Source organism: Sciurus vulgaris (genome assembly GCF_902686455.1).
Source record: "Sciurus vulgaris genome assembly, chromosome: 2".
Lineage (NCBI taxonomy): Eukaryota > Metazoa > Chordata > Mammalia > Rodentia > Sciuridae > Sciurus > Sciurus vulgaris.
In genome coordinates, this window is record NC_136462.1 from 84228490 (window position 1) to 84250999 (window position 22510).

At 38.2% G+C, this 22510-nt stretch overlaps 1 protein-coding gene across 3 annotated transcripts in view; it reads left to right on the top strand.

Annotated features, from left to right (window-relative positions):
• FMN1 (formin 1) overlaps positions 1-15710 on the top strand; it is a 390151-nt gene extending 374441 nt beyond the window's left edge. For all 3 annotated transcript variants that reach the window (XM_079126348.1, XM_079126350.1, XM_079126349.1), the window contains 2 exons: positions 9216-9300; positions 12411-15710. In XM_079126348.1, the coding sequence (XP_078982474.1) occupies positions 9216-9300; positions 12411-12455 (130 nt within the window). In that variant the 3' untranslated portion in view covers positions 12456-15710. The remainder of the gene's footprint in view (positions 1-9215; positions 9301-12410) is intronic.
• Positions 15711-22510: the final 6800 nt, after the last annotated feature.

The following is a 22510-nucleotide window of genomic DNA, read 5'->3' on the forward strand; positions in this document are numbered from 1 at the left end:
GATTTTCAAAACTTTCACTGAGCCATTTATGAATTGAGGATAGGTATATTCTTTCTCTAGCATGTTCATATGGGTTTTCTGCCTATATTTCAAATTTCTTTTGGAGGGAAGGACTTACCCTATGACCTTTAAGGTCAAGTCTAGGTATTTGCCTATAAGTATCCATGAACAATGATGTGTGATATTCTTGAGTAAATATTTAAATCAGAAACAAAAATAGGAATAGCAACTGGACCAGAAACAAAGACAAGTCCATAAACCATTGAGCCAAGGAGCTGAGCATATATGTAGCTGGAAATTGTCTAACCAACAGATTTTCTTTGGTTAGATGCAAAAGATGGTCTTACCTTCTAAATGAGAAGCAAATTCCAGATGTGAGACAAAGTTATTTAACTTCTCTGAGTCTCAGTCCCCTGGTGGGCAAAGTCATTTGGATACCTTTAGGAATCCTGGAATGTATACATAGGTTGACATGTATATAATATTTAGTGCATTTTGGGTGGCCTTCAGCACCCTTTTTCTTGCCTTATTTAGCACTCAGTCTGCTCATTGATAACTGGAACTAGGTTCTTGAATGTTTTTATGAGGTTTTTTTTTTTTTTTCCCACACCCAAAGATAAATGCAAAGAAGAATCATTTTACAAGTGAGTATTTACTAAACACTTAAACTGTTGAACGTGGAAAAAAAAAAAAACTTACCGATGCAGGTCATTCATTAGGTATTTGCTAAGAACTGACTTGTACAGGGCACAGTGATAGATGTAGAAACAGGGAGGGTCCCAGATATGCCTAAAGCATGGTCATTGTCTTCAAGGGTTCCAATGGTTTAAGGGAAATCAGATACCCAGTTCTAAGATGAAAAGCCCTAAGTGCCTTTAGAGAGTCACAAAGTGCTTTTTCACTTGAGAAAAGAGCAATTACTTCTGGCTAAGAGAGATGAAGGAAGCTTTCATGACTTTGGCACTTAAGCTGGGAATAGAAGAATGGGAAGAATTTGAACACATGGAAATGAGTAAGGCAATCATTGAGGGAACAGTAAAAACAAGATGTAGGGGTGAGAAAAGCCATGTACAAAGATAGTGAGCAGTTCAGTTGAAATATAAAGCACATGGAGTGAGGTGAAGCAATGGATACATGATAAGTAATCATGTGTAATATTTTCTTCGATATTTATATCCACTATGTTATTTAGATGTGGTATTATTCCTATTTTTAACAGATGAGGAAATAGAGACCAAAGGAATTAAGTGATTTATTCATGGACACTCCATTAACTAAACTGGCATAGTATTCATGCAAAACCAGATCTGATTTCTGAAAAGGTAAGATAGATGAGAACAGAACAGGGACAAATTTGCATCTTCTACTCTAATCCGGAGATTGGCAACCTATAGCCTGTGGACCAAATCTGACCACTACCAGTAATGTAAATAAAGTTTCTTGGAACACAGTATTGCCTGATTATCATGTATTTTTTGTGGCTGTTTTCACACTGTAATAACAGAGTTGAAGAGTTGCAGCAGAGACCATATGGCCCACAAAGCCTAAAACTATCTAGCCCTTTATAGAAAATATTTGCTAACCCCTGCTATAGTAGATTGGAAGTCACTGGAACTGTGGGAGAGGGGAAGCATTATTAATGAGACCGTCTTCACCTGTAAAATGGAGTGGAGGGAACTAGACCATTCAAAAGACTGTCAGTGCTCTGACCTCTCATTCCTTCACTCCTGGGTCATCGAGTTAGCCTTCCTCCACATCCCCTGGCTGACACTTCAAGGCTCACAGAGCCAGGCAGGTAACAAAAATGAGTGAAGCATGCCAGGTTTAAGAAAGCCAACCTCACAGGCAAGCTGGTAAAGGCTTCTGCCAGCCTGGCAGCCCCAGGGCTGCCCAGGGTGCTACTGCCCCATCTGACTGTTGCTGCACAGTAATGCATTCATGTTGCCTGCCTTCCAGTTTTAGAAGTCAGAAATTGAATTCTTATGTGAAATCTCTGCATTTACAAATGATAGCAACTGAATTCAAATTTATATAAACCTCCTATGACTGATGAAAATTGAATTTAAATTTACTTAAGCCCATCAAGGTTGATCAAGCTACGACCCACCAGCTTGCAGTCTTTTCCCACATAATTGCCAGAACTTAATGAATGAATTTAATGCAATCAACAATAACAATCCCAATGTAGCTTCTTCAGCAGGCATGTGACACTTTGCCCACAGATTTTGAGGTACATTTTGAAAATATGGATAAGTTGAACAAACAGCTTGGCTATCAATTTCTAGTCAGATCAAAACAATTTTCAAAACTCTATCCCAGTTATTGATTCTTGCTTTTATTTCTTGTGCTATGGGAGTCCTGTTAAGGAAGTCTGATCCTAAGCCGACATGTTAAAGATGTGGACCTACTTTTTCTTCTATAAGATGAAGGGTCTCTGGTCTGATTCCAAGGTCCTTGATCCATTTTGAGTTGAGTTTTGTGTGGAGTGAGAGAGGGGGGTTTAATTTCATTCTGTTGCATATGGATTTCCAGTTTTCCCAGCATCATTTGTTGAAGAGGCTATCTTTTCTCCATTGCATACTTTTGGCACCTTTGTCTAATATGAGAAAATTGTATTTATTTGGGTTTGTGTCCATGTCCTCTATTCTGTACCATTGATCTACTTTTCTATTTTGGTACCAATACCATGCCGTTTTTGTTACTATTGCTTTGTAGTAGAGTTGAAGATCTGGTATTGCAATACCCCCTGTTTCATTCTTCCTGCTAAGGATTGCTTTAGCTATTCTGGGTTTCTTATTCTTCCAGATGAATTTCATGATTGCTTGCTCTATTTCTGTGAGGTACATCATTGGGATTTTAATTGGAATTGCATTGAATCTGTATAGCACTTTTGGTAGTATGGCCCAGACTCATGCCAGTCAATACATGTGACATAGCCAGATTGTCAGAATATTTGTTTCTTATAGGTGTGAATAAAAGCAAATGAAAAAAGCAACCTGACCCTCTAAGCATAATGTAGATGCTAATGTTAAGGAACAGAAAATATAAGTGAAAATTTGTTAGTTTGCCTTGAGCATTGGTGATGATATGTTCACATGAGATTTAAGGGATTTTATTTTTCCCCATGACCAATAAAGCCTGAATTTTTATAGAGATTAATCATTTGTAATAATTTGTTTATTCAGTATTTATTGGTCATTTACTACATGCCAAATTCTGTGCAAGATGCTGAGGAAAGAAACAATGAAGACTCCTCTCCAGGTTTTGAGACATTCCAGTCTAGTGTGAAAGGCAGGTACCTAAAAATGATCACAGCAAATTAACATGCATGGACCTTGTAAGACAGTGCAAAGAAAAGAGCCAAGTGTCAAATCTGTCCAACTAAATTTACCTTTTTTAATGTAACAAATGTGCCTCCGGGGAAAAATGTGGAAAAACATTTGACTTTCTTTAACAAATGATCATAAATGTCTGGGTAACTCTCAGGTAGAAGTAACCACAAAACTGTGAGTTTCCATGTTCAAAAACTGCACATTTTCAGTCAGTGACCAAGGAACCCCATGTAACTGCACCGGTTGCATGCCTCTGAAGCTCTGTGAATTTAGTGTATTCAAGAAACACAAGCAGCCGTTTAGAAAAGTAAAGAATTTTTCCAATAAATCTTATTCTTTTATTTAGCAATCATGGCATGCATGTCATCTGTTCTTCCAAGGGCTCTACCCTTGTGAATCCTAAAGTCTCACTGAGAGCTTTCCATGTGATAATTTTCATCATTGGTTCAATTATGTCTTGACTACTATTTTAGTTAACATTTTGTTGCTGTGACCAAAAGACCTGATGAGAACAATGTAGAGGAGCAAAAATTTATTTTGGCTCATGGTTTCAGAGATTCAGTCCATGGTCAGCTGACCTCATATCTCTGGGCCCAACGTAAAGCAGAACATGATGGCAGAGGAAAGCAGCTCAGGGCAAAGCAGCTCAGAGAAAGAACACCACTCACCAGAGACAAAATGTAAACCCCAAAGGCACACCCCTAGTGACCTACCTGCTCCAATCACACCCTACCTGCCTACAGTTACTGCCTGCTTAATCCATATGAATAGACTAATCCACCAATTAAGTTATACCTCTCATAATCATTTCAACTGAAAATTCTTGCATTGTCTCACACGTGAGCTCTTGGGGAACACCTCATATATAAACCTTAACAACTACGTTCTGAAAAAAGTATTAAAACAATCCAGTAAATCTTACTTTCTACTTTTTCTTTGTTTCTAAATATAATTCATAAATTCAAAAAATTTTCAATTTCTACGCAAACAAATTTTATGTAAGGAACAAGTGTTATTTCAATTGTCAGAAAAACAAAGTCAATGTGAAAAAGTTGATTTGCTCAGAAGTTCTATAATTTTTTAAACTTGTATTTATAGTATTTACCTTCAGGAAACTTAGAAAAGATATGAGGAGTAGCTGCAACCTTTGTTATGAAGTTTAAATGGTTTCTCTCTTTAAGCTGAGAAATTTTTGTCATACTTGCACAATGGTTTAGCTTCTGGATATGACTTTTAGAATCTGTATTCCGATCAGAAAAATTGAGGTGAGATCTTGGGCTTGCTCAATCTTATGGATAGTAGCATTATTTGGTTTGGTTTGCTTTCAGGACACATTTGAATAATATTACTGCAAGGTAGGACTTAGCTAACAACTCTATGTATTTTGTAGTCAAGAACAATTGTCTTCCTTCCTTCCTTCCTTCCTTCCTTCCTTCCTTCCTTCCTGGGATTGAACCCAGGGTGCTTAACCATTAACCACTGAGCCATATTCCCAGCCTTTCTTATTTTTTATTTTGAGATAGGATCTCATTAAGTTGCCAAGTTGCTTAGGGTCTTGCTAAATTGCTGAGGTTGGACTCCAACTTGTGATCCTCCTGCCTCAGCCTCAGCCTCATGAGCCCCTGGGATTACAGATGAGTGCTAATCATACCTGTCTTGTCAAGCATTTTTAAAGAATTGTTTTATCTATTGGTGAAAGGCTATACGTTATTGACTATTTAATATATATCAGGCATGCTAGATGTTACACATGTTATTTAATACTTTCAAGGGTATTGTGAGATAGATATTAACTTTCATTTTGTAGTACAGGAATTGAAATCAAGAAAGTTGATTAACTTGCCCCAAGATCTTCTAATAACTGGCAGAATTAGAATCAGAGTGAAGCATAGCTGGTGCTGAATCTCCTTGGCACTTAGCTGTGCTTTCTTGCTTTCCTTTTTTAAAGAATTAAATTCTCCTGTGAAAGGGAGACATAATAATTGAAAGAAAACATTGGAGAAAAGCAGAAAAGAGTCCCTGAGATAAGAATTGTCCTAGAAACCTGGGGCGTATATGACTCCTTGTATAGTCTGCAGAAGAACCACTCAGCGGTAAGAAGAGATTTGCAGTGGGGACAGGACTGTGGGTTGTCTCCCCTCCCCCTGCCTCCACATTCCCAGCCACCACTATCACCCAGAACAGGGAGAGTGGTCACAGGACCACTAGCATGCTGCAACTGGGAAGGTGATGCTGAACAGAAGCCCAGTAGAGGACCATCTCTGGAAGAAGAGACTGGGATTCAAAGATAAAAAGGAACTGCAAAAGACAACTCAAAACAGTTACCTTCGAGTTAGGGGCCTAAGAGAGAGACAGACAGACAGACACAGAGACATAGTAATTCCCAACCATTCCACTGAAACTGGGATTAAAGGGTCACTAGGAGGTGTTCTCTTTGAAAAGCAATCTAACTCAGCTCAGCTGTGATACAGTGGACCATCTTGGTTGGCAAGTCTGTTAATGGTCAGAGCCTCCAATGTTGTCTGACCTGAATTTGATCCATTTAATGCTTTCTTTTCTTGTTTGGGCATAGTCCCAGTTGTTGCTGCAAATGGAAAAGCTTAGTGGGCAGTGTGGTGCAGACTCAGACCTAAGACAATATTGAGAAATGCCTGTTCTCAGGGCAGCTTTACAAGCCTGAGTATTCTCAGGTTATAGAAAACATTACTCATCTTCATTCCATTTTTGTTTATTTTCTGAGTGCAAGTTAGCATGTTGAATTCATTGTGACTGACTTCTGCATATGTGCAGGAAAATTGTTTTGCCAAGTGTGTGTGTAAAACCAGCTAAAAGCCAAGCCACTTGGCCACATGTAGATGCTAAGAAGTATATAATTAATATTGAGTGAAAGCTTTTTATTTGAGACCTGAAGAAAAAGTATGCAATTTGTAAAAAAATGTTTGTGAGATGGTGGATCATTAAACATTAAATATTTTTGAAGAAATTTTAAAAAATAAAAATACAAAGGATGTTTCAATATATCCATATTCTCACCTAGAAATATAACTATTAACATCTTGTTTCATGTTCTTTAAGAGTTTTAAATACTATCATGTAAATGAAACAAGCCAATCCCAAAAAAACCAAAGGTTGAATGTTCTCTCTGATATGTGGATGGTAACATACAACAAGGTGTATGTGTGGTGGGGGAGAATAGAAGTTCAGTGGATTGGACAAAGGGGAATGAAGGTAAGGGAGGGGAATGGGAATAGGAGAGACATTAGAATGAATCAGACATAACTTTTCCATATTCATATATGAATACACCGTAGTGAAACTCCACATCATATATAACCACAAGAATGGGATTCTAATTAGAATAAGATGCACTCCATGTATGTGTAATATGTCAAAATATGCTCTACTGTCCTGTATGTCTAAAAAGAACAAATAATTAAAAAGTCCTAATTTTAAATTTTAAACATTATAGGTAATAAAGATTAAAAATGAAATTCCATTGGACCTATTACAGCCAGTCCCATTCTCTTCCCCCATCTTTCTAGCAATAACTTCTTTCATGAAATAGGCATCTTTCTGATCTATTCTAAGTAATTTTATATGTGTGTATATATATACCTGTCTGTATATAAGTATAGGTGGAAGTCTTTAAGTTTACATACACGTGCATGCATCTGTGGGCAATATTATTTTGTGGAATGCTATTTTAAAATGTACATAAAGTGGTATATTACATGCCTAGTAATAGTAGCAGTTAACATTTATGGACTGGATGCCCTCTGTCTGGAGTTGCATTATCTCAGTCCTTTCAATGGTATTATGTAGCGAGCACTATGGTTTTGATCCCCCTCTTTTTAGGAAAGCAAGGTACATAGACAAGTAACCTGTGTAGGGATACACAGCTAATAAGTGATGGAGCTGAGAACCAATTCCTTTGACCATCAAATTTAGATGGCCTCTTCACTATATCACTGCAGAAGTCCTTACTCTCAATATCATTTCTGATAGCTATGGTCATCAAATTTGTAAATACAGTTCATTCCTTTTTTACAATTATGCTGTATGTCCCATAGAATAAGCATACCATACAAACACATTGCATGATGGTTAAGACTATAAAATCAACATCATAAAGTTTCTGTCTCACAGGATTGTCATGAGAATTAAATGGCTTTATTCAAATAAAGCAGTTAGGACAGTACCTGGCACAGATTGAGTATCACATAAATGTTAGTTATTATTTGCTATTATCACATATCCATCCACCTGTTGAACTCATCACTAGGTTTTTTTCAGTTTTTTTCTGTTGCCTGTCCTGTCACAGTGACAACCCTGTGTCTGTTATTCTCTATTGGACATCTCTGTAGGAGAGGAACTGGTGGCTCAGAGTGTGCATGCTTTCAGTTTTACTTGACCAGAGCCACTGTACCACTTTATACTCCCTAGTGCACTGAGTACCCACAGCCTCACTGGTGGTGGACGTGATCTGACCACTAGAATTGCTGATCTGATGGGCAAGAAATAACATCACTTTGTTGAATTGGCGAATTTTTATAACAGCTTTATTGAGCTATAATTCACACACCATAAAATTCACCCTCTTAAAATGTACAGTTCCATGTTTTTTAGCATGTTCACAGGAATGCACAACCATCACTGATATCTAATTTTGGAGGAAATCTTTTACCCATTAGCAGTCACTCACCATTTCCCCCAACCCCTAGCCCATGTTACTGCTAATCTACTTTCTGTCTATATGTACTTACCTCTCCTATACATTTCACATAAATGGGAATCACAATGTATTTTTTCACCACTGGCTTCTTTCACTTCACAATGTTTTTGAGGTCCACCTGTGTTGTAGCATGTGTCAGTATCAGCATGTCATTCCTGTTTGTAGCCCAGTATTATTCCCCTGTATGGATATGTCACATTTTATTTATCCATTCATCAGTGAATGGAAACTCAAGTTGTTTCTACACTCAACTATTTGCCAATATTGTTACTAATGAACATTTGTGTGCAAATTTCATGTGGCATATGTTTTTAAATTTCTTAGTTATGATTATATACTTAGCAGTGGAATTGCTGGGTCAGATGGTTATTCTGGTTATTTTGAGAAACTACAGTCCCATCAGCAGTGTATAAGGGTTCCAATCTCTGCATTTCTTTGTCTCCAAAACTGTGCTATTATCTTAATTTTTAATTCTGGCCTTTCCCCCAATTTTCACATATGAGAGAAAATATGCAACACTCATCTTCCTGTGTCTGGCTTATTTCTCTTAACTTGACATCCTCCAGTTCCATCCTTTTTTTTCTGCCAATGATACAATTTCATTCTTCTTTATGCCTGAATAATAACTCCACTATGTATAGTATGTGTACCTTATTTTCTTATCTATCCATCTGTCAATGGGCACCTAGGTTGATTCCATATCTTGGCTCTGCGAATAGTTTTACAATGAACATGAGCATGCAGGTATCTGTTTTGTATGCTAACTTCATCTTTTTCAGATAAATACCCAGAAGTGGAATAGTTAAATCATATGGTGTTCTATTTTAGTTTTTGGAGAAACCGCCATACTGTTTCCCATGATGTCTGTACTAATCCACATCCTCTTGCTGCCCCTCAGCCTGGGCACAAAATGGGCTTTATTGTTTAGCTGTTGGGAGTACACTCTTGGATGGTTGCAGTAGCAAAATCACCTCACGATGTATTTCTCAGCACGTTCCCCTTGTTAAGTGACACACGACTGTATTTTCAAAACACTGGTTGTTTAATTCAAAAGCCTTTAAAATTCTATGTAACCTGACCTCATCCTTTTTATTTTTTCTTCTTCCTTTCATTTCCTCCTCTCCTCTCCCTGTTCCCCATTTCTATTTCAGATTGAAAATGGCTCAAGCATCAGTCAGCAAGTTGACATCAGAGAAGAAAGTGGAGACAAAGAAAATCAATCCCACTGCCAGTCTGGTGAGACTCAGTTTTTAACATAACCTCCTGATTTTTTATTATAAATGAGGAGCACCCAGGAGTGTGTCTGAATTTAAAGTCTAAAACTCAAGGATGAAATGCAGTGTCCAGGTCCTCAGTTCCCATCCTAGAATAGCATATGGTAAAAAAGAATACTTGGGGATGAGGGAACAAAATGTGGCTTCCATCTGCAAACTCAACAAAGTCATTTCTGATAAACCAGATTTCATCTCTTGCCATTTCACATCCTTCCACACTCTACCCACACAATTGCCATTATCTCAAAGTATTTTTCTCCTGAAATGTTCACCATGTTCACCCTCATCAATTGCTTTCCCCCATTAAAGAAAGGGTCAGGATGTGGGAAGGTACAGCCTGCCTGCTGTCACTTTGCAATCAGATAACAAAAACCAGCACCCAAATAGATGCCATGATAGCTCCATGTTGGAAACCAGTGGTCTACTTGGGCTTTCTACTTTGATAGGAAAAAAAAAAAAAAAAAAAAAAGTTGTCCCCCAAATTCCAATTTTTATTAGGGATCACAATGAATCTCTACTTAAACATCTCAGACAATACTCAGAACAGCTAAAAGTTTAGGAACCCAGGATATTGGCAGGGAGACTGCCTGAACTCCAATCCACTCTGTGCCTTAATAGTTGTAAAACCTTAGTAAAATTACTTTGCTTCTTTCTCCAGTGAAAAGAGAGAAACGATAACTTCAGTTTAGGATTTTATTTTGAGGAAACTGGGAAAAGGCAGGTTATATATAATAGGAGCTTGATAAATGTTAGCTATTTCTCTTGTTACTATAAATTCCAGCACCTTTGGGTGGACCCTGCAGTGGGGAACACGAGTGGTAAGCAGGAGTGTCAATCTCTTCACTTTGAATTTTAAGCCCAGCCTTCTCTGAAACCTGATATCCCATTTATTTTGTCCTTTTATATAACCAGTACTATTTGAAGCTTCTTTAAATCCTTTGAAAGATGCAAGTGGGGATCTGAGTTATAAAAAGGGATAATTTGTTTATTGACCATGGTACCTCTTGGAAAAACCCCATCAGCAGCTAAATGAATGTTGATTGAAATTGATGAGAAATGAAGAAGTCAGGTAGAACCAGGATTGGTGCCATGGTCCCTTTCTGAATGGACACACCACACCCCCTTTGCTCATACATGAGGCATTTATTATCTTACCTGTGTGATTTTCAGAGGCAGCGAGCTCAACCCTGATTTTTGTCTTTCTCGTTCATCAGCCTCTGGGCCCTTTTGGGGGCCTCAATCCTGACTTTTATAGCCAAATTTATTCCCTAGGGTTGGAGAGAATGGAGTCAGTCCTGTAGACAAAGGGCAAGTTGAGTTTACAGTGGCACCTTTTGTAAGTTGACCTCCTTGGTGAGCAAGCTCCCAACTATGATCCCCAGCTTGGTAGGGTTGTTATGTTGTTCTCCTGTTTATTTGTGAGGGTGGTTGGAAATTAGGGAAGAGCTTATAAACCAATCCCTGATTCAGTTTCACAAGTAAGAGGTGGGGCCCAGACTCAGCATGGGATATGTAAAACTGCATTGACTTCAGTTTGTATCCAGCCCAATGTGGTCGTGCCCTGTAACACATCCCAGATCACAGGCACCTGAGGGTCAGCTTCCAAAGTACTCATCTCTGCATCTTCTTTTTTGGAAGGAATGCTTTTTCCCCTTTTCCTTCCCAGCCTACTTCTACTCCCTTAGGAGCTGACACATCCATCCCCACCATGTTTATTTACTTCCATAGAGTTATAGAAGCAGTGAGGGTCCATGTTTCTGTTGTGTTCCTTCTGTACATCTTCCCATCAGTCTTTCATGCCCTCCCTCCTATTATTTATTCTTGTTTCTTTTAGTTTAATTAATTTTTATTGGTGCATTATAATTATGTATAATACTGGGATTCATTGTGACATATTCATGTATGCACACAATATAATTTGGTTGATTTTATTCTCCAGTACCTCCTTGTCCCCTCCTGCCTCCCCCTGGTCTGTTCCTCTACTATACTGTCCCCCTTCTATCTTCATAAGATCCCTCCTAGCCCTGCTTTTCCACTTTTTTTCTCCTCTCTAGTTTCCACATATTACAGAAAACACAACCCTTGTCATTCTGAGTTTGTCTTATTTCACTTAACATAATGCTCTCAAGTTCCATCTATTTTACATCAAATGACACTATTTCATTCTTCTTTATGACTTGGTAGAACTCTATTGTGCATGTCTATCACATTTTCTTTATCCAGTCATCTGTTGACGGACACCTAGGCCAGTTCCATTGTTGGCTACTGTGAATTGTGCTGCTATAAACATGGGCGTTTCCTGTATCACTGTAGTATGATGATGACTTTAATTCTTTTGGATAAATACCAAGGTGTGGTATAGCTAGGTCATATGTTGATTCTATGCTTAGTATCTCCTTACTGATTTTCACAGTGGTCATATTAATGCACAATCTCATCAATAGTACATGCCCTCCCCCTTTAGAAGGTTGTCCTGGGAGGAGGTGCAGGGAGAACAGAGGAGAACATCGATGGCAAACTGGAACCTTCTGCCATTCCACATAGACAGAGTCTGGCAGCCCTCTTTTTGGCATGGCATCTATTCAATGCTGCCAAGTTGCTTACATGCAGATAAATTCAACTTGGAAACAGTGATTTTTTTTTTTTTTTTTTTCATATCTCAAACCCCTAAAAACTTTCTTGGGCATTCCCTAATGACAACAGTAGGCCAAGGATTGGAGTGGGAATAGTTGAGTAATACCACAAAGTTAAGGTGTTTGTCACAAAAGAGGACAGAACAGACCAGCCTGGTAAAGTCCCATGTTCTGGGGGATAGAGTTGGTTGATGAGCTGGTTGTTCACTTTTTGTTGGTATGTTTTGGGAGTAGTAATGGTGATAGATTGGAAGGAGAGGTAACTGAGGAATTTGGGAGAAAATGATAGAGACCTCTCTTTCCTCAGGCATCTGGTACAATTCCTCTCGGCATTCTAGATCAGAATTTAAGAAATTTATAGAAATTCAAGAAAGACAAAAATTGATAAGCATGATAATAAATCTGTTTTTTTTTTTTTTTTTTCCCCCTTAAACAACAGAAAGAAAGACTGCGTCAGAAGGAAGCCAGTGTGACCACCAACTAAGATGGAGACACAAGAAAATGACAATGGGGAGCCATGGAACCCTGCAGCGCTGAAGAAGTTTTTGAAAGATTTGTTACTAAATGTCTGTCTTGCTCAGTCCTTTCTGAAGTGTCTGCAGGGAGCGCCCTATGCCTTCTTTAAGAAGTCCCTTATTAGGCCACAGGAGCAATGAAAGCTATTTAAGGAAACACTGCAAAAGTATTTGATAATTGTTGCTTGTAGAAGTTCAAAGTCTACTCTGTTATGAGACCAGAAGAAATACCAAGATTTTCCAAATTTTTTTAAAAGCTGAGATTTCACACTTTCTGTACCAAACTTGATCTCTACAACTTTGTCACAGAAGAGGATCTTTCATGACAGTTGCCTTAGGATAATTCAAGCCTTGGTATTTACATGTTGCTGTTTTGATCTTTAGTTTATTGGTCTTAATTTTGATTATGTTGTAGCAAGATCCTATGACATCTTTCTTGCCAACAATGTTGAAACTCACCAAAATTGTTTGTGAAAATGATTCCCCAGACTAGGGAAATGATGGTGTTGTTGTTGTTCATGCAATTGAAAGGAAACAAAATGGAATCATGTGTGGGTATAGAAGGGAGTTAAGTTGCCATAAACTACATCCTGGAGGATGTTATGATACTGGAGTTGACCTCAGCCATTAAGCAAGGCCCATTGTTTTATTCTTATATCAGTTCATTGTGGTTCCTGAGCTCACAGAGATTTTGTACCCCACCTTCAGTAGAAACAGTAGTACTGAGCAGGGACAGCCTTGGGGGTCAGGGCACCTATTTGAACAAGCAATCTGGTGACAGAGTACCCTGCCTGTTTCAGATCCATCATGAATGCGTAGTACCATATTGACATGTACCCAAGTTCTTCATTATGTCCTGCTACTTGTGGCTGGTCCTCTCTGACCACCCCCAGGAGGTGGTTTCCAGACAGGAGAGCAAAAGCATGTGCCTTTTTATCATGGCCTTGACTGACAGGCATGCGAAGTAGGGTTAGCCAGGTGTCTTTGCTGGCACAACACTTAAGTTCTTTATAGGAAAATGAGAAGGTGAATATATTAATATTAAACTTTGATTAGAACATCAGGCCTAGGTAGCTCTTTCTGACCTTGGCTCTTGATTCACAGAGGAAAATCACCTTGGAAATCTACCTGACATTTTCCCCCTCAAGCCATTACTCTTTGAATCTGTCCTGTGAGGGGATAAGAAGAAAGAAGGGATCAGCTTTTTCCTCCAGTGGTGGGGACAATCTAGAGGTGATCAAGAATCTTATGTCCTATCCATATCTGCTGCTACATGTGTCCTGCCCCTTCCCCCAGCATCTTTGCAGAACCTCTGAGCTTGCCAGGTGCCCAACTGTCTTCCCAGGATATGTCTGCCAGTCATCAGCCTGAGAGCTCAGGAACATTCCTGTAATAGATTGAGCTAATGAAAGCAGCACCATAACTGTGTATAGTGCAAACCTCAGAATCAAGACTGCACAGGTGAAATCAGTGAAGTCACAGACACCATATTCATGCAGGCACTAACCAGCTTTTCTAATGGTTCAAAAGGAAAGAATGTCACGTGCTTGGATTTTTAAAATTCAGAATGAAGGAGTGAAACAAAATGGGCAAACAGATAAGGAAATTACTAGACTAGAAAGACTTGAAGTTGCTTCTGAGCAAGAAGCTTTTTCCATTACTTTCATATTGTTTCTCCTTGTTTTCACTTAACTGTGAAGAAAACCAAGGAAATTCATCAACTTAAGGCAAATTCCACTTACAGGCATCCTGTACCCTATAACATTCTTTCTAGTATTATGGTGCAGAAGAAAATACCAGTTTTGTCCATGCCACAAAAATCATCTTTGCATTCAGCAAGGTCAGCGTAAGTCTCAACCCATAAGGATGTGACGGAAGGACGCAGCAGGAGTTTTTTGCTAGAGCCACTGCTGTCCACTTCAGGTCTCTTAAGTAAAATACTCATGAGAAGGCGACACTGTCATTGTGCCCTTCAAGGACACCCTCTCAGGGAAACCATGCTGAAGAATAAGGAATGGAAACATTCATTTGAGAGACGAATGCAACCCAACTTGGTAAACAGACTAAAAATCTTCTGTAAAGTGCCTGTTTCTAAAGATCTGCCTGCCTCAGTTGGGGAAGCTTGGTGGGTTTGTTAACACTAGTCAAATACATTTCATGACCGTTTAAGACACCATGGCAGAATCTCCATCATTCTCTTCCCGTTTGAATCCTCCATTATCTAATCTGGAATGCCACTTCCTACATCCACCACTGTGACACAGTCTTCATTTCTAACTTAAGTTCATGATCAACAAAGGTTAACCATTTGCTTCAGGCAGTTGTCTGAAACAAAAGGTTCCTCTAAAATGCAGTTGAGTTCGTGCTAAATGCAACAAGTATGTCTAAACTTTTCACAGAGAAGACCTGTTTAGATACCAGTTGACCTCTTGAGCACTTTAAGCAAGCAGGGTTTAATGGGCTTCTCTAGGCACAGCTCTCCTTGAACTAGACAGGAGAAAGACCAGGATTGCCCACCCTGCATTTAACCACACACTCACACCTACTCACTAGTAAAATGCCAAGAAACCATTCCTGATAAACAACTTTGTCTCTTCCTAGTTGAGATTCACTAACTCTGAGGACACACTTTGGCACCTGTTTGGATTCTTGTATGAGCTGTTGACAATAATTATAGAGCACACAGGTGCACTAGCTAATGTACTAAAATATTATATAGACACATTAGGAGGAAAAAGCATCAGGCCTCTGCAGTGTCCAATATCAAGTTGGAAAGTGTGGCATATGTCTTTTAACCTGAGAAAAGGCAGCTTACCAGAAAAAGTGTGGCCTAATAGAAGGGCAGACATGATGATGTAGAGGCCCCAGGGGTCACAGGTGATGGTTCTGTTCCTGCATCCTTAAGTTGATGTCAATGAGATCTTTCCAGAAGCTCATGGCAACTACCTAGGAAGTGTGGGAAAACAATTTCTGAAATCTGAGGAGTAAAATAAGGAAACCCAGTGGTGCTACTATACCTTGAAATGTTCTAGCTGAAATGAATTGCCAGCACAGTTGAAAAATTGAATATTAAGTTGGATGCTGGGCTCCCCTTTCCCAGGAAACATAGTCGAACCTGAAAATCTGCTGAGCCTCCTTTTTAATGGGACCCTAAGGAAATGGGTTTCCTAAATGAGAAGCTTAAAAGCTGCCAGTGAAGAAACCAGAAAAACTGAAGAAAAAAAAAAAAAAAAAAAAAAAAAAAAAAAAAAAAACAGAAGTATGTTGGTGATATTTGATACCTCCAGCAAGAGAAAGAGGTCATTGGTATGGTTTCTCAAAGTCTACAATTAGATGTAGCAGAAGAGATAGAAATGTATTTTCAGAAGTGATTTGTCTATTGTCCTGAGATTACATCTCTCTATAAGTTGTGCTGCCTACAACAGGGAAGTTTTCATTTTAATGATGTTTTTTATTCCTTTATAATTTTATGATCTCAAGTCTATCTGTACTTCTGCCTTGCCTGGCATCACGGATGCAGTCATTATGCATTATGTCATAGTGCATTATGGATGCACCAGCACAGCAAATCGCACCTAGTCAATGTATGATGGGGAATTAGCAATGCAGACCTGCAGATTCTCCTTTCTAGTAACCAGACTGTAGTCTTGGTGGGGGATCTCTTCATTTTCTGACATCCTAAGTAAGAATATTTCAAAGTATTCACCCTCCCCACAAAAAAAAAAAAGCAAATATAAAACCAATTTGGGGCATTATATGGCAAGGGGAAATGAAGAAGTCCACAAAATATAGCCTCCCCCAAATAGCTGATCTCTAAATATCAACCATCTCATTCTATGAAGTAGTTTAAATTGGGTTGGAAAGTTGCTAGCCAAAAGAATGTTTGATTTGAGCTTCCTTTTCTATGATCCTGCCTATTCTAATTAGAAACCAAAAAACAAAAAATAGATAAAATGTGGTTAGGAAAGAGAAAACTTTAGCAGATTGGGTGGCTTACAAATTAGTTTATTAGCTCCTGAATCATAAAATCAAGGGGCACACTAGGAAATCCAATGTTGTGAAGTCTAAGCCAGGAACATTAAAATCTGAGCAGCTGCTGTAGCTGCTGGGCATGGGCAAAGTAAGAACTTTCTGCTGCCCACATGAGATTTCAGCCTAAATCAGATGCTTTTAAGAAATATGGATTTGAAATAGCCAAGGACTGTCCTGGAATTTTTTTTTTAAAGTCACATAGAAGAAGATATGATGTAATGGTGGGGTCCCGGGGGCAGGGGAGGGATATTAGACCATTAAAATGTCCTTCCTCTGGATTCTCTTAAGAGCCATTTATGAATGTGTATAACATCCAGAAGACCATGAATACCACATTTCACAGATTAGCCATTTTACCTTTGGGGATCCTACAACTGAATAGAGTGGATTAGATAAAAATACAATTTTTTTATTCATGTTGGCTACTTTTTCTTCACAAAGAAATCTGCAGCACAGGGGAACCAAGTCTATGTGCCAAGCTGACAGGATTTGAAAAGAATGGATAATTTTTCGCCTTTCCAAAATGCAAATAACTTTTGTTACATGTATTTCCATTTTCCAGCTATAGGGAAAGCAACCTAGCTGCTTGGTAGCTATTACTGATGCAGAATTGGCTTAAAGAATACACCTTCTAAACTGGGCTCAGCAGATCTTTCTCTTTAGACTTACAGAACAGTATTCCTAACGCCAGTAGCAATTGAATCCAGACATAAATGGACTTGATTATACAGCCATGTGTGACTGAGAGGCCCATTCTGTGTCATTTCTGCATACGCATCATCCGTTGACACCTTGTGAGAAGTGCTGAATTTTAGTTTCACAATTTTTCATTTCCCTTTCCACGGAGTGGGCAACCTACCAAATACTCCCAGATCAACGCCTTGCTTTGCTGGGAACTAGTGAATTTCAGAGAGTTTTAAGATGTTAAACTTGAAGCCAACTCAGTAGCCCTATTTGTTCCAAGACTCATAACCAATAATGTGATATAAACACATTATATTGCATTTGGGAAATCTGTGTAGTTAACAACTTACTTGGAAACGTGAAGTTATTAAATGGCAGCTAGCTAACTGTGTCTTTTAAGACATCATGAGGTTTCTACCAACGAAGAGATTAAGGAAGCAAATCAAGCCTCATGCAGTAGTTTGGCTGTCCTCAAGTAGTAACTGCTGGACTGGTTTTCTCCTCGATCCTAGCCTTTCTCCTAACTACCCTGCAGATAACCAGTGGCCTTCCCTTCTTCAATATCAGGGTCTCTTTAAGTCCATGGTTCCTTTGAGAACTGCCTGCTTAAAGCTCACATGAACTTCAGACCTTATTGCATATTACATCAAATATTTGCTCAAGAGAGACCTAACAATCTCAATTTTTGGGATGAAAGTGATAAATAAAACTATTAGGTTATTCTGCATTCCATCTATGCCATATAATTCTCTATTTTTTTACTCTTAGGTGTATATATCTCCTAAAGACTGACTTTTTTTTTTTAATACTTTGTGTGAAACTTGATAGTATTGGGTTAACAAAATGCAAATGTATTCATAGATTCAGGCAGAAACTAACATCCAAAGTGTTTGGAACAAACAACTTTCTACCACATTTAAGCTGTCTCATAGGCTGAATACTCCCATAAATTCTACTTGTGTGTACACTGAGGGACTCTCTACCTTTGAAACAGTAAGAATGTCTTCAAAGAGAATGACTATTTCCCCCATGTATAGTGTGAGTTTCCTGTGCATTATCTTGGCATGTTGAGTAAGATATTGAATTTTCTCAGGCATGTTAGCATTGATTTGTCAATGTCTTTGTTGAAGTTGTACCTACTTTCCTTCATTGTTCTCTTCCAGAGCTTTCTTCCACTTTTTGATCGTTTGCCTAGGTTATCTCTCCAAGTTAATCTTTCCAACATGAAAGGCTAGTCCCTCAGACCACTGCACGTACAGGGAAATTATTCTCTACATTCCCGTGGTATAAATGATAGATGTTCAGAAACAAACAACTCTCTGGGAACTGTTGGCATGGATTCTGAATTCTACTTTCTTTCTGTGTGGTATATAAACAGGAATATGTAGTATACAAAGTTGTACTGTTCTTTCTAATAGGAGACTAGAAGGACATTTAAAATGTTTACATTTTAAATATATTTGCATGAACTATAAATAACTCTTTTTTTCCCTTCTTGCCAACTTGTCTCTAGATATAATCTTACTCATATTCTTACCATCAAGGTATAAAGAAGGTAGTCTCAGCCCCTCTAAGTTGTGTCCTACATAAGTCTTGAAAGATGGGTTTGCTGAAAATAAGCCCATGAGCAAGGGGAGATATGTAGTAATAATTCAGTCGGCCTACAGTGACCGGGGTCTACTAAAGGCATGGGTCTAGTCTAAAATTATTAATTTTATGATTCTGCAATTCTGCGGTTTCCCAGGACAAATAATGTGACCCTACCGTCAACTGGATTTGAAACTTTTGAGGAGGTTTATGCATTAAGAAATAAGGATGTTTCTTTAACAGAAGCAAAGATTCTCCTAAGAGGGTAGAAACTTAAAATTAGAGATTGGATAATTTTAAGAATCTTTAGAGAAAGCATGTCATTGATTCATCATCGTCTTTTCCTTTCATTGAACTGTAATTAGACTAGTGTGGGAAGCACAGTGCTCTTGGACTTTGATTTAGAGGATCGTGCTTTGGCCTGGAAAATAAGCATTGGCCTGCATGCCTCCAACCTAAGTGAAATCAGTTAGCATCCTAATACAAATCAGATGTAACAGAAATTGTGAATTATTTCAAGTCCTTTAGCATTTAATTTTCTTAGTGACACCCTGGACCTTGTATGCTGCCTCCTAACATGCATTTGATCCATGCAGTGGTCTTTAGCTCAGACTTGTGAGATGCCAAGCAATGGGATGAAGGAGAAAAACAGGAGGCAGGGGAGAAGAGATTTTTTAACAAGGCCAGTCCAATGCTTTGCTGATCCAATTCATTTTGTTAGAAAACTGGTGATTTGGAAAGCTCTTTAATGAAAATTCAGCAATCTGTAGCAGGCAAGTAGGAGTGCCCAGTATGATATACTGGTTGGTGGCAGATGTTGTGCTAGAAAAGCAGGTAACCCCAGTGAAACTGGCGCATGTGGGTTTAGTAACTCCATCGACTTCAGATCCATTTCCGTGGGGTTGCTTGTTCATGAACCTGCCTGTTTTCTCTATTCTTTCATTTTTCCACTTTCTGGACCCAGGCCTCAGCCTCCCCTTCCTTCACATCCCACAGCTAGTCTTTCCTAACTGAGCCTTTACGTGTCTCCCTGGCCCAACTTTTTTTTCACCTCCCTGCATCATGGACACTAAATGTCTCCCTGGACCCCTTCTCCACCCTCTCACACCCTGTGCTCCACCATTGGATGGGGATCTCCACTGTCACCAAGGAGCCTGCGTGAGACATGCTGCTGGGACTGCCTCTTGTTAATGTCAGCATCACCTCATCATTTAGGCCAAGGGAAAATCCATAAAAGAGATGGAAAGTGCATTTCTTTTTCATTTTATTTTACTTTATTTTAAGAAGGTTGGTTGGAGTCACGGGGCAGGGGGGAGCAGTGGGAGGGGTTCTAGTCCTTCTCAATTTCTCATAGATTTTACTTTTAGGGGATATTCTTTTGATAAATTTATGTCAGACCAGGTCACCAGCTATGATACAGACTAAATTTTTGACTTTCAAGTAAGTTTCTGTGCTGCCAGACAAATTTGACTTCTGTGCAAACATTTTGAATCAGACTTACTATGGCACTCCATTCTTACCACTACTCATGATTCAAACATTATCCCTAATCCGAATCAGGATGTTGACATTTTGTGGTTAATTTCACATTAACAGTAACTATTGCGCTCTTAAAAGCACTTAAAGTGTAAGCATGTCCTAAATAGTCTACTATTTGACTTGGTAAAATCTTGGCTTTTCTGTTTAATTAAGTATTAGATTAATCTGTAGATATAACTTTTAAGGGATTCTGAGCAATAATGAAGACATTTTGGGAAAGGAGAAGGCACTTTAAAGACATGAAACCTTACATTACATGCTCTTGGATATTTTTAAACATAAGCTAATTGGATTCAGGTATTTTTCCCTTTATATTTTAAGAATATGTATTTCTAATTTGCATATTTAATTTTGTCAAAGCTGAGAACTGCTCATGAGTTGAATTTTTAAATGTAATTTGCAACCAAATGAAGTATTTATTTTTAAAAAGAAAGGGTGTAGGAACCAATATTAATTTGTACATAATGAAAATGTGTGTACGTGTGTGTGTATATATATATACATATGAATATATATATTTTCCTTCTTGACACTACTTGGTCACCTTATTAAGTGTATTTTTGTACATAGTATATATTGGTTAGAAAAGTGTAGAATGTCTATTCTAAGAATTCTATCTCTGTGATAGATTATATTTATCCTAATCTATTGATACCTCTGTTAATTCATTTCAAGAGATACAACTATATTTTTTGGAATTTGCAGAGACTTGCATTCATGGCTTCCAATTGTAAATATGCTAAGGGTATTTTAATAAATCCTGGTTTCATGTCCATCTAGTATGCAATACTGATTTGTTTTTGGGGGGCATTTAAAGTGATATCTAAATAGTAATGTAGAAAATGCCAGTATTTCTAACTTGCATTGGCCCTCATGCAGTATTGCTCCTGAACTTCAAGATCTGAGTCTCCATAAGTCTGTTATTTGTATTTCCTTCTTTCTCTCCTATCTATGTAAGGTAGTCTTAGACATGGGTAAACCCAAGTAAGCATTGTCTCAGCTAGGCTAATCTAAAAACATAAATTTCTCTCTGAACATAAATTTCCCAAGGCAGGTGAGGGACACAGATTGCGACTTCAAGTTAAGGGTTGAAAATGATATACAGAATGGAAATCTGATTGTATTCTATCACTAAGCACAAGGCACAAATTCTTTTCAAACAATGACATACAGCATACAACTATTTTATGAACAAAAAATTAAAACACTTTTAAGCAAAACACTTCTATTTAAGCACAGTTGTGTGTTTCAATTGATTTATTTGTTCAATATTGTTGAGTTCTAGATGTTGCTGAAATATATTCCATTATGTATAACAACATAACTGAACAGACATTATTATCTAGGAAGATACTTCATCACTAGGAAATCTAAATCACAGGGTCGTTGAGTTGCAAAAAAATCTTGAGAAATTGAAGAAAATCTGCTTATGTAAAGCTAGTAAATTTCAGTGGACAAAATTATACTTAATGAATACATCACAACTAGAACTCATCTCTTGACACCAAGGCCAAAGCCCCTCTGATTGTTCAGTTCATTCATCAAATTAAATTCCTCTCTTCTTCAAAATACTCCTTGACTGAGAAATGTTCTAGAACTATAGTTTGAAAAGAAGGGTCTGAATGCTCCTAACATTTTTAAGAAAACTTTATGGAGTTTTGTTCTGAATTAGAGCACATAGGAGGAATTAGGGGCCTGTGTTTCATAGAGACATAGAAAAAAAATACCCGTCTACCTTAGAGACTCCTTTCTGCTTTAACCAAGCTATTGCCATTCTTCATATTGCCTGTGTAGTGATACAACTAATAGACTTAGTCTGCTTTGTGCTCCTATAACAGAATACTCAAGGTAATTTTTAGTTTTAAAAATCTATTGGCTCACAGTACTGAGAAGTCCAATATCAAGGCACTTGCTGAGTCATGACATGGCAGAAGGCAGAAAGGCAAAGAGGCAAAAGGGAGCCCAGCTAGATCTTTTATGTAGCATTAATACCATCCATGAGAGCAGGGTCCTCTGACCTAATTGCCTCAAGCCTATCTCTAAATGCTGTTACAAGCAATTAAATATAAACCTGAATTTTGGAGGGGATGTTCGAACCTTGGCACAGGCCATAAATTCTTAATACAAAACATTCCACCTCAGACTCTTATCTTCCCAAGTGATTATATTCATGTAAATAAAA